The sequence below is a fragment of the Rhipicephalus microplus genome, unplaced genomic scaffold, assembly GCF_043290135.1.
Source record: "Rhipicephalus microplus isolate Deutch F79 unplaced genomic scaffold, USDA_Rmic scaffold_29, whole genome shotgun sequence".
NCBI classification, from domain to species: Eukaryota; Metazoa; Arthropoda; class Arachnida; order Ixodida; family Ixodidae; genus Rhipicephalus; species Rhipicephalus microplus.
In genome coordinates, this window is record NW_027464602.1 from 3,613,722 (window position 1) to 3,630,942 (window position 17,221).

The 17,221-nt window shown below is 43.8% G+C and overlaps 1 protein-coding gene across 3 annotated transcripts; it reads left to right on the forward strand.

Moving 5' to 3' along the window:
* The first annotated feature begins 4,660 nt into the window (after nt 1–4,660).
* LOC142786731 (uncharacterized) lies at nt 4,661–16,463 on the forward strand. 3 transcript variants are annotated; one of them, XM_075884374.1, is made up of 5 exons: nt 4,665–5,021; nt 10,003–10,057; nt 12,211–12,299; nt 15,453–15,612; nt 15,710–15,949. In XM_075884374.1, the coding sequence occupies exons 1-5, from the start codon at nt 4,875–4,877 to the stop codon at nt 15,859–15,861; spliced, it is 603 nt and encodes a 200-aa protein (XP_075740489.1). In that variant the 5' UTR covers nt 4,665–4,874; the 3' UTR covers nt 15,862–15,949. The 3 variants fall into 3 exon arrangements, with proteins under 3 accessions (XP_075740491.1, XP_075740489.1, XP_075740492.1); XM_075884377.1 differs by having other exon boundaries at nt 4,890–5,021; nt 9,995–10,057; nt 15,710–15,944; XM_075884376.1 differs by lacking the exon at nt 15,453–15,612 and having other exon boundaries at nt 4,661–5,021; nt 15,710–16,463.
* Nucleotides 16,464–17,221: the final 758 nt, after the last annotated feature.

Sequence of the window (17,221 nt, forward strand, 5' to 3'; positions counted from 1 at the left end):
AGTTTATTCCAGATAAAATGAAAAAAATCAACAAAGCCAATCCTTGGATAACCAGAGAAATTATACATTTAAAACGTAAACTAAAACGGTACCGAAAAAGGAAGAACAAGGATGCCGCCCTCCTTTTTAAGCTAAGTTCTAAGTTGAAATCTAAACTACGAGAAGCTAAAGAGCACTTCTATTCAACTACCCTTGGGCGCTTTGCTACTGAATCCCCTCACAAATTCTGGCAATTTTTATCAAACAAGGACTCAAGAAGCGTAGATCAAATAGCTGTTGGTGCTCGCATTGTTACAGATAAAAAAGAAATTGCTGATACGTTCAATTCCTATTTCCAGAGCGTATTCTCAAGGCCAGCCACGCTGGGTAATACGCCTTACGTCAACGATAGCAACCAATATATCCATATTACTGTCGAAGGTGTTACTGAGCTGCTCTTACGATTAGATCCTAAAAAATCCGCAGGACCTGATAACATTCCCACCGCATTTCTCAAAAGATATGCAGAGCTCCTAGCTAGATTCTTGGTACAGTTGTATTCTAAGTCTCTTGAAACTTCTTGCCTCCCACTTGAATGGTTGTTTGCCCGAGTGAAACCAATTTTTAAAAAAGGCTCTGTCACCGATTATTGTAATTACCGACCCATATCTCTCACTTGCACAGTTTGTAAAGTTCTCGAACACGTAATTGCTAAACACCTAAATGATTTTCTTGACAACAATATACTTCTTACTAACGTACAGCACGGTTTTCGAAGAGGTTTTTCAACTGCAACTCAATTAGTAGTTACCGTTCATGAGATGGCACAGGTACTTGACGAGGGCGGACAGATTTACGCAGTTCTAATAGACTTCTCAAAAGCGTTCGATAGAGTTCCACACTCGAAACTAATAACAAAAATGAAAAACTTAGGCATTCCATCACAAGTCGTCAATTGGGTCATTTCATACCTAACTGGCCGCAAACAGTATGTTGAAATTGACGGTGCCTGTTCTCGTTTTCTTGATGTTTTTTCTGGCGTCCCACAGGGTTCGGTCTTGGCACCGGTTCTATTTAACATTTATATTAATGATCTTGGCCAAATTGTGAAGCCCCCTCTACGCCTTAAGCTGTTTGCAGACGATTGCATCATCTTTAGCCACATAGTGTCTGTCACTGACCAGCACGTTCTTAACCGTGCTTTGCATGCAATAACGGAATGGTGCAATAAATGGGATATGATTATAAATCTCGACAAGACAGTTTACATGTGCATCTCCAATAAGAATAAATCTCACTTCATGTATAGTCTTGGCAATTATCAGATTAAACAAGTGGAGGAACATAAGTACCTGGGGTTAACCTTGACGTCCAGACTTAACTGGTCAACACATATAAATAACATATGTTCCTCCGCGAGAAAAAAGTTAGGATTTCTGAAGCATAAATTAGGTGATGCCCCCTCATCGCTTAGACTCATTGCATACAAATCCATTGTAAGACCCACCCTAGAATACGGAAGCATTGTATGGGATCCCCATACTATCACTAATAAAGAAAAGCTTGAAAAAATTCAGAGATTGGCAGCTCGCTTTATTTATAAACGTTTTACACGTCGCGACTCCCCTTCAGCTATGTTGGAGCTCGCACACCTAGAGCCATTGGCCAACCGACGTAAAAGTGCCCGCCTAAACTTTCTACACCAGCTATATTTTAATAAATTGGGAATCCAGTCGCAAGATTACATAGCTAATAACCCTAGTCGAGCGTCTCGTCACAAACATAGCCGAAGTATTACACCGTTCTTTGCCCGTACAGACCAATACAAATATTCATTTTTTCCCAGAACTGTTTCCGATTGGAATGTTTTGCCAGAGTGTTCACCCTTGCTGTCATCCAATGTATAATGACTGTATACTTACCTGTTGATTATGTACCCTCACATTCATGTGTCGATCTTGCATCCATACGCATGTCTGCTGGATATGTACATCCCTCTCCTGCTTGGACCTTTCAAGGTTCGCAGTATTGTCCAAATAAATAAATAAATAAAAATAAATAAGGTGAAGCCCTTTACAGAGCATTGTCAAGTGTTCGGCAGTTTTTTCTTTCTCTTCGCACGCACTGCATATTGTGTCTACCTCTTCATATTTGGCCCGATATGTCTTGGTTCGCAATACTCCCGTCCTGGCCTCAAACAGTAGAGAACTACCCTTAGTATTATCCTAGATTCTTTCTTTGGCAATTTCCTGCTTAAAAGTTCGATAGATCTCTAGTGCGGACTTCTTAATCATGCCAATTCTCCACATGTCAGTCTCCGTTTCCTGCAGTTCCTTTTTAACCGATAGTTCTTTCTGGTTTGGCCACCTGCTGTTTTCTAAGTATTTACCAGTCAATTTCCTGGTTCGCTTCCTCCATTGTGTATTGACATTCTTCATGTACAAGTAGCTGAAAACCTTCATAGCCCAACGCTCCTCCCCCATTTCTCTCAATCGCTTCTCAAATTTTATCTTGCTGCTGGCTTCCATGCGCTCAAATGATGTCCATCTCATATCACCTTGTACTCCCTAATTTGGTGTATTCCCGTGAGCTCCTAAAGCTAGCCTACATATTTCACGTTGCCTAATTTCTAATCTTGCTTGAACTTCTGACCTCGTGCACAAGACCGCGTTGCCGAACGTCAGCCCAGGAACCATGACCCCTTTCCATATTCCTCTCACAACATTATACCTATTGTAATTCCACAGTGCCCTATTTTTCATCACTGCTGCATTCCTGTTATCTTTAGTCGTCATGCATATTTCGTGTTCCCTCAGATACTCGGTCCCATTGCTTATCCATACGCCCAGTTATTTGTGTTTATCTGTTATCTCTAGCGTGACTTCCTGTATTCTAAGCTCACTACCTTTGTTATCATTAAAAATCATGACTACTGATTTTTCCTAACTGAATCTAAAATCTAACCTATCTTTCTCATTACCGCAGATGTCCATCAACATCTGCAAATCTTCCTTGTTGTCGGCCATTAGCACTATATAATCTGCGTAGATTAAAGCTGATAGTGCCTGATCAATGAGTTTTCCTTGTTTTACTAAAAAGAGGTTGAAGCCAAGTCCCCTTGCCTCTAATTTGGCCTCTAATCCTTGTAGGTACATCATGAATAAGAAGGGTGACAGTGGGCACGCCTGCCTAAGTCCACGTTTCACCACTGTGGGCTTGGATACCTGTTTTTCCCACTTTTTAACTACCTTGTTAGTTTTATAGATTTCCTTTAAACGATTAGTGACTCCATCTTTTACACCCAGTGTGTCTAGTATTCCCCACAAGTCCTCTTGAACCACGCTATTGTACGCTCCCTTGAATTTCTGCAGGCCGGTAGGAAGCTTCACAGTGCAGCGCCAGATCTTGTGAAACGGCGCAGCCATGCAGGCAGGGCATTCAATTCCCTCCCTATTTTTTGTATACTACTGTCCTTGTGTACATCGTAGAACACATAACAGTAATGATAGCAAACAGATCTTTGATTCGGGTAGGCTTGGTGTTTTTATTTAAAATGGAACAACGAGGAAGCTGCTGAAGCTCGTGCCTGTATACAGCTGCTTTATATGGAGATGAAACTTTAACGAAAAAAAAAAAGTAATGATAAACAGTAGGCTCATAACAAACAACATTTCTCTGAGGGTGCATGGAATATATGTCCCATGCAAGGCTATGCATTGCAGTCCTTACTGCATTAATTATGTACACGTACTGCAGGGCATGCAAGTGTATGCAGACACACGCTGACGAAATGACATTTTTTGCTACATACAAACATGCACCGCACCAAATAAGACGCGCGTGTTTGTATAGTCAGGGAACACTCGTGAATATTGATGAAATCACACAGCTCGCTTACAGTATAAAACAAACACAATTGCGAACAATAAAATTCGACGCTGTTTAAAGAGGCGGACCCAGATTACGAGGAGAATTATCAGTATGGCATACACACCACGTGTCAAGCTTTTGCAACATCTAAAGAGACTAAATATGGAAAGTTGCCTTTGTAAGTTAACATGACAGTACCAAATGGAGAAGCCACACGAGATAACAATTCATCGTGGGCTAAAGAATGTGTTTTAATTATTATACACAGCTTTGCAAGATAATATCGACGAGTTTTACTCGTCTAGGTGTGGGAGGTGTAGGCCTGATAGAATGCGATGTTGCTTCAGAGCCTTTCTTTCGTAATATTGCAATTTTATTCAACTCTTTCAAACGCGGCACCGTAAATTTCTACTGGGTGCTCGAACACGGCAAGCAGGTCGCGGGGCAAAATCTTTGCAACATTTTATTACCGAAACAGCGATACTAGCAATGCTTGAGCTGCACTTGCTGTTTTCTAAATTGTAACCTCCTCAATCTCATCACTGTGATCAGGAAACAGAGAGGAAAAGTACAGCAGTAGTACGTAGAGAAATATTCAATTTCAAGCCCTTTAGCAATATCACCTAAAGAAATTGCCAGTTCACTGTTGAATTCTCGATGGAAACAAACAGCTGATCAGGGACGCAAGCTTGGCTTGGCACTGGCTTGGCCGTTCATACAGAGCCAAAAGCCGCTGCAGGAAACTGGATTGCGGATCGTATTGAGACAAAATATTTCATACATTTTTGTTTTCTTTGTTTCATTTCTCTAATTGCTCTTGTGATGGCGTGGACCGCGCTTCGTGATCTCATGTACCGGCGCACTGTTTTTAAGTTTAGTATGGCGCACGATAATACATGATTACGTGCTTTAATTTAAAAAGGTTCGCGAGTATGGCAGCAACACTGCAATGTCGGGAAGAGGATAGTAGTAGAACCAGTAGCAGCTGCATGCCCGGGTGGAGCGACTGATGCCCAGATGGAGGAATGTCAACCCGATGCCTTTTGTGTTGGCCGTTCTGGCAGTTCCGCCGACTTTATAGGAAGAGACGACCCCGTCGCTTGTCCTCTTCTCTTTTCCTTCGCGCATCAGTGACAACATTGACGGACGACGTGTTCGACTTCACCGTGCACGTGAGTATAGGTTGGTTTTTCATTCGAGTGAATTCTTGTTCAGATTTGCAACTTGTCGACTTCATCCTGATCACCTGTCACCGGCAATAAGTCACATACGTGTGATATTTAGGTGAAATAAATAATAATGCACATTTTCTGCTCCATTTGCGTCACTTAGCTACACCAGGACATGAGGTAAAGCCTTTGTCGCCTAGCCACTAGCAGGCAAGATCGATCACTCGCATCCTTCAGTTCGCGAATCAACGCGCCTGCCTTAGAATTAGTAAGCTGCTCGCAAAGAAATCTTACCGAGGCAATTTTGTTTTCTGTGAACAATGCACCGTAGATTTGTCTTGAATAACAAAAAAAACTTGAAAAATAAATGTCGCGACCTTTTAGAAAACGCCGTGTCTAAGAGCTAGACGCGGCATTTTGTAAAAGGCTAATCAAATTCAGTATGTTTTCGTAGTTTCTGCTTGAAATTATTATTGTCTATGAATTTCATGGCCCAATCTTTTGCTTTGGCTGAAAATCTCGGTGGCAAAAACTTTGTTCAGTGTCCCTTTAAGGGCAGGTGTAGATGCCATGATTTCAGTCGCAAATCTTTTTGCTAGTCGGCCGGCTGGTTAACAATAAGGGTACTAACTAGAGTTCCAGATTTCAGCAGCAACACATCGTCATGGCTTCATCAGATGCTGCATTATATACATTCTATCCTCGTTTTTAAATAGGTGTACCGTATGGTCCACTGTTACAGGAAACAAGCGAGCTCATGGACAGTTAGCCATGTGGTGCTAACTGGCAGCGAGGCTTGTGAATGAGACGCATGCGCATAGAATCAGGGTGCGCCCAGTTTTGTCTGCCATTTCTTCGCCTGTACGCATGACAGCATTGGAAAGCGCATCCGTATTTTAGCTGCGCAATTTATCTAGCCCAGTGCCTCCTGCTTCAGGGATTTCCTGTGAGCACAAAAAATGCATGATTTTAATCGTTGCTGCAGTGTTTTGCAAGTTGTCACCGTAAAGCACATCATATTTTTCGCATAATGCTCGCTGCAACTAGCAAGTTTCGATGACTCAAAATGCTGTTCAGGTCTGATGTAGCAAACATTTTAAGCTCGTCCTCGTGACCATGAAATATTGGTTTATTAAATAATGGAAGGCAGAGTTGGTATCAGTTGATTTACAGTGTGAAAAAGAGAAGTGCGAAGGACCGTGCCTCGCAAGTAAGCATCGAGAGCATGAGCAGAGAAGTAGCAGATGAGGATGCTCATGCGCTGCATTTCCAAATCTCACCAGCACTAATGCTTGACGGACTGCTTGCCACGCACTAGCGTGTTCTTTCTGAAACAGGACTTTGGCCCTGTAAGCAAGTTCTTGAAGGGCATAAGTAAAACGTAGAATGGGCCCCCTAAATGCACCCATCCTTGAACCATTGGGCTTATGAATTAGTGCCCTTTTCAAAATACAACTATTCTGAGCTATAAATTGTGACAGAACAGTGAACGAAGTTTAAAAATAGGAAAAAAGTCTTTAAATGTCCCCTTTATACATAGAGTTGTTGTGATGTCACTTCTGCCATTGTGGCCCTCTCCCGCCATGCCCGGGTAACTCCCTGGGTACCTACGGCAGTTCACGTGCTGCAGTGCGGTTTGTTGGGGGCTCGTCATCTGTTGCTGTGAACGATGTGGAAGCATTGTGGTTTTTTGTTGTCTTACTTTAACGAGCTCATTGGATTAGGAAGGCCTCGCTCGTTCACTCGATACAAGACCAGATAATCAAGATGTGCGACACATATACCAGCCACGGCGTACACCGGCTGCCCGCCACAACCTATGAGGGCCTATTATCTTGCTTTCACTACAAATTGCCTGGCCCAAAAACAAGTGAAAGCTCAAAATCTCTCGAGCCGCAATTTCAAGAGTGGATGTGCGAAGCGCAGCTGCTCCCATCGAAAACTAGTCGTGCAGAGCTAGGCAAGTTTACAAGAGATATAATATTATGAATATATTGTCACGGCCTACGCCACCAAAGTAGCAATGCCCCCCCCCCCTTCCCCCCCCCCCCAAGTGTTTTAAACAGTGCTGATGTTGAGCTTGAGCCTCTTTGATTGCAATTTGTGAAAATAGTCGAGGAAAATATTATACAAGGCAGATAGAGACTTTGCGTGGTGTGTGCCGCGGTAACGCCAGTCATCACTTTATTTTTCGCGTATGCTTTAACACACTTTTCAATTTGTATTTTGCTTTTGTTGTACGCTAATGTACAGTGGAGTCACTGAACATGATAGAGACCGTGTATAGAATTAATTGACTAATTAACAAAAATCCTGACACCCAACTTGAACCGATCGGCTATGCTTCAAAGTGAACTAATATTGTTTCCCATTCTTTATAGTTTGTTTCAATGCAATACCAAATCTCCGCGATCGCCGTCACGATTTTAAACGCCTTCCTCGCCATCATGATTTTAACTGCGGACAAGTTTGTATGTACAGTATCTTGGTAAGCTATATCTGTTTGCAGGTAAATACTTGGCTATGGCACTTACCCATAATGAAGTTGCACCTGAAGATGCAAATATTGCAAAGTTTCTTCAAGTAGCTTTTGTTAATCTGCACCAGCCAAATACGCTGGTACTTTTAGGAAAATCGGAATGTGTGTTCTCAATTTCAGGTTATAACTTTCAGCGAAGAAACACCCTAAGCTCTGCTCCCTCTGCGTGGACTACTAAATCAACTTGCCTCACTAGCAGCTCATAATTTCTCAAACTTGCATCGTGAGGCAAAACTAAACGGGTGCAAGCATGAGGAGACAACATGGCAGTTGTAGGCGATAGATTCGGTTGGTGCCCGGGCATGTTGGTGGCGCATTTCGGAAGTGATGAAAAGGCGCTGCGAGATGCACGTGCACACTTTGTATAGTTTCTGTATTGGACAGCAAACTTTTTTTCTTATCTGAGCAGTTTTACCAAAGGAAGCTTCATCATATGGCGTGATAAATGAAGCGAATCCACAGGTTGAACCACATCATAGCCTCGCTGTGCTTTTGTACTTTTTTTAGCTCGCGAAATTTATTTGTACATATAAGTGACAACTTGCCAGTAATAAGGCAGCACTTGTTTCTTTACCATATGATCATCTCCGGTGTGCTGCTGCCTCAATATTTCAAATTCTAAGCATTTACACCATTGTATGCTAACTTTTCCTTCAAAGTGAGACAAGCCACATGTGTATCGTAGATCGAGAAGCATGCCAGTTTTACGTACTTGCAAGGTAAACATCAGAAATGCACAGTTGATCAAAAATACTAGTTTAATGGTGCATCTACATAGCAGAGCACCTGTGGCACCTCGGGAACAAGATAATGCCACATATGTTACAAGAGATAATTAAAAAAGACAGGGGACGTTTCGTGAACAAATAGAAACAAAAATAAAATGGCACGTGGCAGCGAGCGAAGGCGACAAGGGGGTGGGGGGAGCCCGTGGGACTTCAGCGGATGAACGTAAGGTGTGTGTTTAATATGTGGAAGAAAAAAAAATTCAAAATTTTGGCGACTGAAATGAGGGTGACTTAGTGAGTGCGCTCATGACGAGAGTAAACACGGTTATTATTTTTTTTTTTCAAATCTCTTTTGAAAGCCACAAAAAATTTGTATGTGGTGCAGCCTAACAGAAGGTCCGTGAAGGCAAATTATGAATTCGTCGTTGTACAAGGGCCTATTTTTTTTTTTTCATGCGCACCATCCCCGCCGTGGTGGTCTAGTGGCTAAGGTACTCGGCTGCTGACCCGCAGGGCGCGGGCTCGAATCCCGGCTGCGGCGGCTGCATTTCCGATGGAGGCGGGAATGTTGTAGGCCCGTGTGCTCAGATTTAGGTGCACGTTAAAGAACCCCAGGTGGTCTAAATTTCCGGAGCCCTCCACTACGGCGTCTATCATAATCATATAGTGGTTTTGGGACGTTAAACACCACATATCAATCAATCAATCATGCGCACCATAAATAGTGCTCAAAATTTATTTGCATATGTTGTTTTCATCCTCGCTGTATTCCGTGCTGTTTATGATGTAAAAAAAAAGTAGCACGCTGAAGTGGTGCTGCTTTTGGGCAACAGTTGAAAATGGCGGGGTGCATGAATGCGGAATACTGCCGCTTGCACTCAAATCACTCTTGTGGTCACCTCCCACTGTTTGCAGCATGTGTTGTGTATACACAGCTGCATATTTCCTAGCTAGAAAAATTTGATTTTAGGTGTTTCACGCCATTTTCCATGTAACTATTCCACAATTGCACACACTGATCAGCAGGCTTTCAATTGCGCTGAAGGACACAGGTGCCATAAAATTCATAGTCGATTCTTTCAAGAAACCGTATGTAAAGGCTGAAGCTTCATGTGTACATACACACACACATATTGTTTTTTGTACTTTATGAAAGCTGCGAAGGTCCCATGTGCCTCCAAGCGTAACCTGTCTTATTTATTCTCCATCACCGCAAAAGTTTTGTGAGTTTCAAATAAAAGTGCTTTGCGCATGGCCACTTTTGGGTAATTTTTTGGTGTAGGTGTTATTTGAGCAGCCTACAGTGTTTACCTTATAAGCCTGTATGTATATGTTGCATTATAAGGACGCAGAATGTGTGTAGCTGTACAATATAGATGAAGTGTAAAAATTAAGTGTGTCTATTGTAGTGTTCTTGCAACCAATCTTACCCCCGTATTCTAGAACGTCCCTCCACTCAACGCTTCACCTTCACTTGAGATGGCTGATGGGAGCGCCGTCTTTAAGCAGAGAAAATTGCTGCATGTCAGCAATAATCTGCTGTGATTCTCGAGTAGCGCAGCGTCGCTTTCAAACGAGTAGCGGCACAGTGCTCAACTCTGTCAAGTGAAGGGTGAAAGTCGAGTCGGGGAGCGTTTATGAATATGGGGGTTAGTTTTGTTGTCTTGTTAGCCTGCCATTAACACTGGATTGATGCTACTTTGCTCTAGCTGTACAGTGCTCTCCAATGCTCAAGGAGGCACCGCACGGGGAAGGCTCGGAGCAAACCATGCGTGAGTTTCCTTTCATTGTTACCCTATGCACGTATTAAGTGATAGACTTTAATGTATGCTATTTGTATTGTGCAAGTTTTTGGGGACATACAACTTCCAACACTTATATGTTCTGATGAAAATCACGCAAGAATGAGAGAAGCTTGTGCAAAAATTATGCAAGAGTGTAAGAAGCTTTTGCAGAAGTCTGTGAAATGAAGTTTTGAAATTTTGTGGCAATGTGTCATTGTACAGTGGTCAACAGTCTTGCTCAGCATGCTTGACTGCAGGGCTCCCGGCTGCACAGGCGCATCTACGGAGTGCCTGATGCATGATGGGCCAAATGTCAGCCTGCACACTGGTGCCTCTTATCCCCGTTTGTCTGTTACATCAGTGTCTCTTGTAAAGGGGATCAACTGTGCTACCTTTTTTTTTTCGAATGTAATGAGTTCTTTTTCCAGATTATTGTTGTTTTAAGGTAGAGCCTCACATTTCTATCAAATACTGAAGATTCTATTTTTCCTTCTAGATGCTATGAAGTCACTCCTTGTGTTACAATAGAGTGGACACTGTTATGAGAAAAGCTACTTTATGGAGTTAACTCACTCCATATTGACTTAACACACAGAATTGGTAAAAACTACACTCCATTCCAGCTGCATTAGGAATAATATTCATTTGCATACTTCTGTTTCTTTTGTTTGTTTGTTGGCTGGAGGTTTGGAGTATAGGGTGGCCAGAGGGCACTGTGTAGTCTTTTTTCATCTTCCCAATTTTGTGAACATCAATTGATAGCCGTATGGGAAGCAGCCAGCATGCTGAAACAGCGGTGCAAGCATGCAAGATGCTCACCATTGCATGCAGTCAGTTGCTGTGAGCAACCTACTGCATACAATTAACTGCGAGTGGTGAACTAACGCTGCACTATGTGTGCCTCCTGGAAAGCTGCAATGGTAAAGTGCCACAATCGTATAGTAACATGGATAACATCGCAATTTGTTTGTTGAATAATTTTGCAACAAAATCAATGGAGTTTTGGATAAATTTGTGTATCTGCCTGGTTCATCAAAGCTACAGAGTCAAATGCGGTATATACTCGCGTATTATGTGTACTTTTTTTGTCAATCCGATCATGTGCGAAGCTAGTAGGAATCGCTGGCCTAAAAGCTCAACTGGGAATATATGTTGCAGGCGCTGTCACAGCTGTCTCAAAGCGGATTGTCATTTGTTTGCTAAGCCTGTTCAAATGCCCCCATTTTCTTGAAGTTCTTCCGAACAGTGCTCACAAAAACCAGTTCCCACGACAGGATTATACCAGAGAACATAAGTACTCTCCAATAATTGTCGGGAACCCAACGTAAAGTAAGATGCAGACAAGGAAGCACGATGCCAACACAGTGCTGTGTGTGTCGCCCTTCATGTGTGTGTGTGTCCATTCCTTGTCCCAGTCTTCTATTGCGTTGTGTTCCCTCCGATATCTAACCAACACACCCAAGCTTCTATGCTAAGTCTTATTCAACGCACTCTTCTGCTGGCTCCCATACTGAATATTGCATGTCGAAGAACTCCACGCTGATGTGCTTAGCGGTAGCACGGTTTCAGTTTTCTTCGGTAAGCTTTATAACAGCAATCTGCCTCATATATAATTATTGTAGCCTATCACAAGGAACGGTAAAAACGCAATGGCCAGATGGCGAAACGGGGAAAAAAAAAATGAGTGCGAAAACCTGCCTCATCTTGTTGATGTGACAGGTCCTTGCACGCGTTCAACATCTGTGCTGTGTCTCGGGAATACATTCTTGCCGTGGAAAAGGTGGGAAGATAGGAGGCAAACCTTTAGGCATTTCGGACTACACATAAACAGGTTTCAGTTTTCAAGTTCATTATTCTAGGGAAAGCATAAAAGTTCATGGAAGAAGGGACCTTGCACTCAGTCCATTTTGTGTAAGACTGCACTCGCCTGCTCGACAAGAGATGTGCCTGACCAGAGCATCATGAAGTCAAATATGTCTGTGTGTGTGCTGGCAAGGTGGCTCGGGCTGGTTGGGGAGGGCAAAGTATGCGAGCAAAAAGTTTCTTGTAGTAAAGCAGGCTGGCTAATTATACTGGTGAGCAAATTATGTGAGGATGCAAATTGTGCGAGTAAATATGGTATGTACTCTTGTATGTTTCAGCTCTATTGCTATTGATCCTGCGGATCCAACTTGGCATCCGGCAGCAACAAAGAGAGGTTCTGCAGGAGGTGCGACAGCTGAAGCACAAGGTACGGCTCTTGTCCGTGCCTCGGCACGCCCAGCCAGCACAGCGCCCCTCTGACCTTCCGCGGCTGCCTGCTGGTACAATTGGAGAAGTGGAGGCAGCAGAGGCAGCTGTGCAGAGTAAAGCTGTGGCTGCGGCTTTGGTGTATATTTCTTGATTTTTAATATGCCTATGTAACATGCAGAAATTTAGTACTGCTTTAAGATACTGTGTTTCGGGAAACAAACTAGTCAGGTTATCTCATGAGCCACTGTACTACAGTCGAATATGAATAATTCGTACTCAAAGAGGCCAGAAAATTTGTTCAAATTAAAAGAAGTTCAAAATAATGAAAGTTACCGTAATTACTTGAATCTAACACGCACCTTTTTTCCGGTTAAGAGAGTTCATAAATCGCATGTGCGTTAGAATCGAGTACGAAAAAAAAAAATGAATATGGTCATTCTATTGCCATCGCCACTTACAAAATGGCCGCCCCCTACGTGCGTCGGCATGGCGCGTCGGTCATTTATGCCTATGTGTTTCCCATGCGCAGCACTTCATACGTGTGCTGAGGAGTTCGTCGTCATCTTGTAGCACATTAGCATCGACGGCATGGTAGGGCCGACTCCAAAAACTCGACGAGTGCACCACAATGCTGCTTCTAAAAGAAAAGTCGTCGCGTGTGCCGGAACGGACAGAAATCGGGCCGCATCGCGGTCATTCGGAGTTCCCGAAACGTGCGTGCGGGACTGGCGGAAACAAAAGCAGAATATTGTCGACAGCAAAGATTCACGCAAAGGCTTCAGTGGACCACAGCAGGGTCGGTTTCCAGAAATTGAAAAGCTGCTCGGCGAGTATGTGATTAAGCAGTGAGCGGCACAGCGGCCCGTGACGACAGAACTGCTCCAAGTGCAGGCTATGCAGTTAGCCTTAGAAAAAGGGCTAATGCAGAGCCATTTTAAAGCGAGCAGGTGCTGGCTAACGAACTTTATGAAGAGAAAAGGCTTTTCCCTCCGAAGGCGAACGGGCATATGCCCGAAGTTGCCGTAGGAGTACGAAGAAAAGCTTCAGAGTCTTCAGAGGTTCCTCCTAAACTTGCGGCACAACAACGGCTACCTGCTTGGGCAAATCGGGAATGCCGATCACACGCCTCTTTACTTCGACATGCCTGGCACCACAACCGTCTAGGAGAAGGGGGCGAAGCAAGTTTGTGTACTGACATCGGGCCACGGTAAAACTAGAGTGACAGCAATGCTTTGTTGCACGTCAGATAGGCATAAGCTTCCCCCGTACTTCATATTTAAACGGAAGACGCTCTCAAAAAGAGTCGTTTTCGCGAGTGGTGTGATCAAGCGGGCCAACGAGAAAAAAGGGGGTGCGCGTGGCAACCGATGTCTTAGTTTTTTTTTTTTTTGTCGTGGAAACCGGGCGCGCGTTACAATCAAGGGCGCGGTAGAATAAAGTAAATACGGTAAACGAGCGGAGGGTTCACCATGCAGTGATGCATGTGCATGGAGAAGGTTTATTCACAAATTACAGGACATCCGTGATTAATTAAAGTAGTCAATACATGTCTGTACACGTTGGCCTTGCAACGAGTCAACAAGTTTTGCGTGCAGTTTGCAAAGCTTTTGTACTTCGGCTTCAGTATTCTCCTGGCAAAAGAAGTTGAGCGCGGCAATGTCCAGTGCTGACACTCTTCGAAGACAACTGTGTTTCCACTGTTACCATCTGCGCTGCAGCCGGAGCGTGGCCAGCACACATGATGAGAATGGAGGAGTGTCTCCACCTGGAGAAAAGCAGATCGGCATTCGAGAGAGAAACACTCCGCGGCAGCTTTTTTTTTCTCTCTCTCTTCATGCGCGGTGTTGAAAGGAGAAGAGTCTCTACATAGCAGGAACGAAAAACAGGGGAGCGTGACACCGGCGCGTTGCAGATCGGCATGAGAGAGCCAACTCTCTGCGACAGCTTTTTTTCCCCTCTTTCTCTTCATGCGAAGTGTTAAGAGGAGAAGGGTCTCTACATGGCAGGGACAGAAACAGCCAAAGCGGGGCACAGGAATGTCGCAGATTGGCATTTGGCAAACATTCCACCGCAGTCTTTTCTTTCCTTTTCTTCATTTTCTTCTTCAAGCACAGCGATGAGGTGTCTGAAGTGCCACCGCAGGATTGGGCGGGGTGCTGAGAGCATTTTCGGAGCGCGGTATAGCTTTGATAGGACCACAGCGTCAGTTCGAATTAAGCGTGTTGGAATTAATGAGATTCGACTGTATTTACTATAGTCTGTGAAGTCCGAGTGAACTGTCCTAAGCTAGCAGACGATGTAGGCGGCATCGTGTGTTTGATGGGCAGTGACTAGCAATAGCCTGCTTAAAACAGACATTCAGTAATTTTGTTCATTTATCACCCTATTTCGTGTCCGCTGCGGCTCTCTCTACTTTGAGCTACAGTTCACCCTGCCTTGTGTTAGCCGATTTCTTACCTTTTTAAAATCTAACATGCACCCAATTTCGCAGTGTGAAGAAAAATGCACCTTTGTTTATTGTGATGAGATTTCTATAGCGACATGCCTCTTTGTTGGCTATCACAGAAAAAGATAAACAGCAAATGGTGCGACCATCTAGTGCGACCTTTATTTTTCTATCAGTTTCATCTATGACCAAGATTTGGTCGCTCTAAGGTTGCCTCTTAGTACGCCTTGATCATGTTCAGTTATCTTGTTGTGCTCTGCTTACAATGCATTGATTAAAAACATGTCCAAGCTTCTTTTTGAATTCCACATATTTTATCGTTTTTCACCTGTAGAAGCTACTCCTGGTCAACATTCAGGCAAAGACATTGTAACCTCGAAGAAACGTGGTACAAAGTAATTATACTATTTCATAGCTAGAATCAATATTTATTAAGGGTTATAACAGTGTTGTATTTGATTTCATAACCGCGAAACTGCATTCAGAGAAGGACTTTGAAAGGTTCTCACACTGAGTGTGAGAGGGCTGATGTGGAAACCATTTTAGGTCAAGTGAGTTGAAGTTAGCGTAAAAAAACAATGAAATGTGATGCCCAAAAATTCAAGTTGTTGTTTTCAGTGTCCTCTTCTTGCAGAATTTTATCATGAAAACATTTCGATGTGCTGTTGCGTTTACCCCATCTATGCTTCTTGCATTTTTTTACAGCGCAAGCACCTCCTGCAGATTGGGGGACGTGGCCTCCGAAAAATTGGTGTGAATGCCATGAAGGCTGTATTGGCACATGACGTGCAAGTGCTGTACAGCCTTCATGGCAGAAAAGGGAAAAGGGCCTTTGTGAACCTGAGGCTCTGTAGATTAGTGACAGGTTAGACTTGTTCATTGTTTTATGTGTGTGTACCCTTGTGTATTCTCTGTACAGCAGTGCTTCATGTGTACTATGGTATTTCTGTTCTTGTATGCAGATGTCATCTGCCAAAAAGCTGGGTGCGACCAGGCGGAGGCCCTCAACTTTATTAAGAGGTGGCTGCCAGGGTCTGGTGATCGCTGTGGGGGCAGGAAGCGGCGCTTCAGAGAAGAATTTGTTGTGGAGCAGCCCGATGATCCCCACTCTTAGAGTGCAGATTATCGGCTGCTCGCGGCAGCTGGCTTCCTGCCCAGCCACAGCAGCCAGGGCCTTGACAGCACCACTGTCACTGTGCCCCCAAAGCAACCTGACCTGCACTAGAGCGGGCCTTTTTTAGTTGTGTATATATATTTTTCAATGTATACATTTTTTGTTGTACCAAATAAATAAAAAAAAACAAAGAATAAATAGTCTGCAGACTGTCGGTGGTGCACTGTTCGGCTAGCTTATGCTGATTCGGAAGCACCATCACCATGTTTTAGTTACAAAAAAATGCTCTAAACTATGAATACTCTCGATTACCATGTGGGGGACATATGTGGGGATTGCAAGTGGGGGACATACGCTTTCAACATTTACTTCCTAACGACTTTTTTCGATCTGCTGTACCAAATACCAGTACCAAATAAAGCACTCGCTATTGCAAAAGATAAATTGGTAAAAAAATAAACTACACTTCTAGTGTTAGCAAAGGGAATGAGGTATAAAAGATGAAATAGATCGAGTAACTGCTTTCAGTTCTCAGCATTCAATTTTCTGTTGCCCCAAGTATACAGGGCTGCAAAGCTACAAGAGCGGGTCATCGAGGCATATTGTTTAAATATTCCGGTAAGAAAAATTCCCTACTAATAATGGTTACATAATGGCAAGCCAATCAGTAGCCAATATTCGTCGTGCAGGAAACATCGGTGTAATAACGGCATTTGATGGGCTGCAATGTGGCCCTGGATTGGTCCAATGTCGGTCGCACATCCGTAGCCAATATTCGTCGTGCAGCAAACATCGGCGTAAAAATGGCATGTGATTGGCTGAAATATGGCCCAATGTTGGCCGAACATTGGCAGCTTTGTCGGCAATACGATGGGCCTTCGTCGGCCCAATGTTGGTTGCATACTGGCTAAAACATCGGCAAAACGTCGGTCCATCATTGGCTTGAACGTCGGCCCGACATTGGAAGAAGTTGCACTTCCGACGTCGGCCCGACGTCGGTGCCGATGTTAGCCGATGTTGGTCCAAGATCTGCCTGGGTATCTTCAAACTATCAGCGCAAAAAAAAGCGCCGCACCACCACCGGGTGGGCTCGAAACTCCAACCTTTTGGTTAACAGCCGATTGCGCAAGCCAATTGCGCCACGGAGACAGTCCTGCTCCACTCTCACCACCATCAGAACATATCTTCAAAGCTATCAGCCTAAAGAAAAAAAGCACCGCGCCACCACCGGGTGGGATCGAACTTCCAACCTTTCGGTTAACAGCCAATTGCGCCACGGAGACAGTCCTGCTCCACTCTCACCACCATGAGAACATATCTTTCAAGCTATCAGCCCAAAGAAAAAAAAAGCGCCGCACCA

Coding starts and splice junctions, on each gene's coding strand:
- LOC142786731 (XM_075884374.1), top strand. CDS start 4,875: ATGTCAACCCGATGCCTTTTGTGTTGGCCGTTCTGGCAGTTCCGCCGA. Junction 10,058..12,210: donor AGGCTCGGAGCAAACCATGC/GTGAGTTTCCTT, acceptor TGTATGTTTCAG/CTCTATTGCTATTGATCCTG. Junction 15,613..15,709: donor GCTCTGTAGATTAGTGACAG/GTTAGACTTGTT, acceptor TCTTGTATGCAG/ATGTCATCTGCCAAAAAGCT.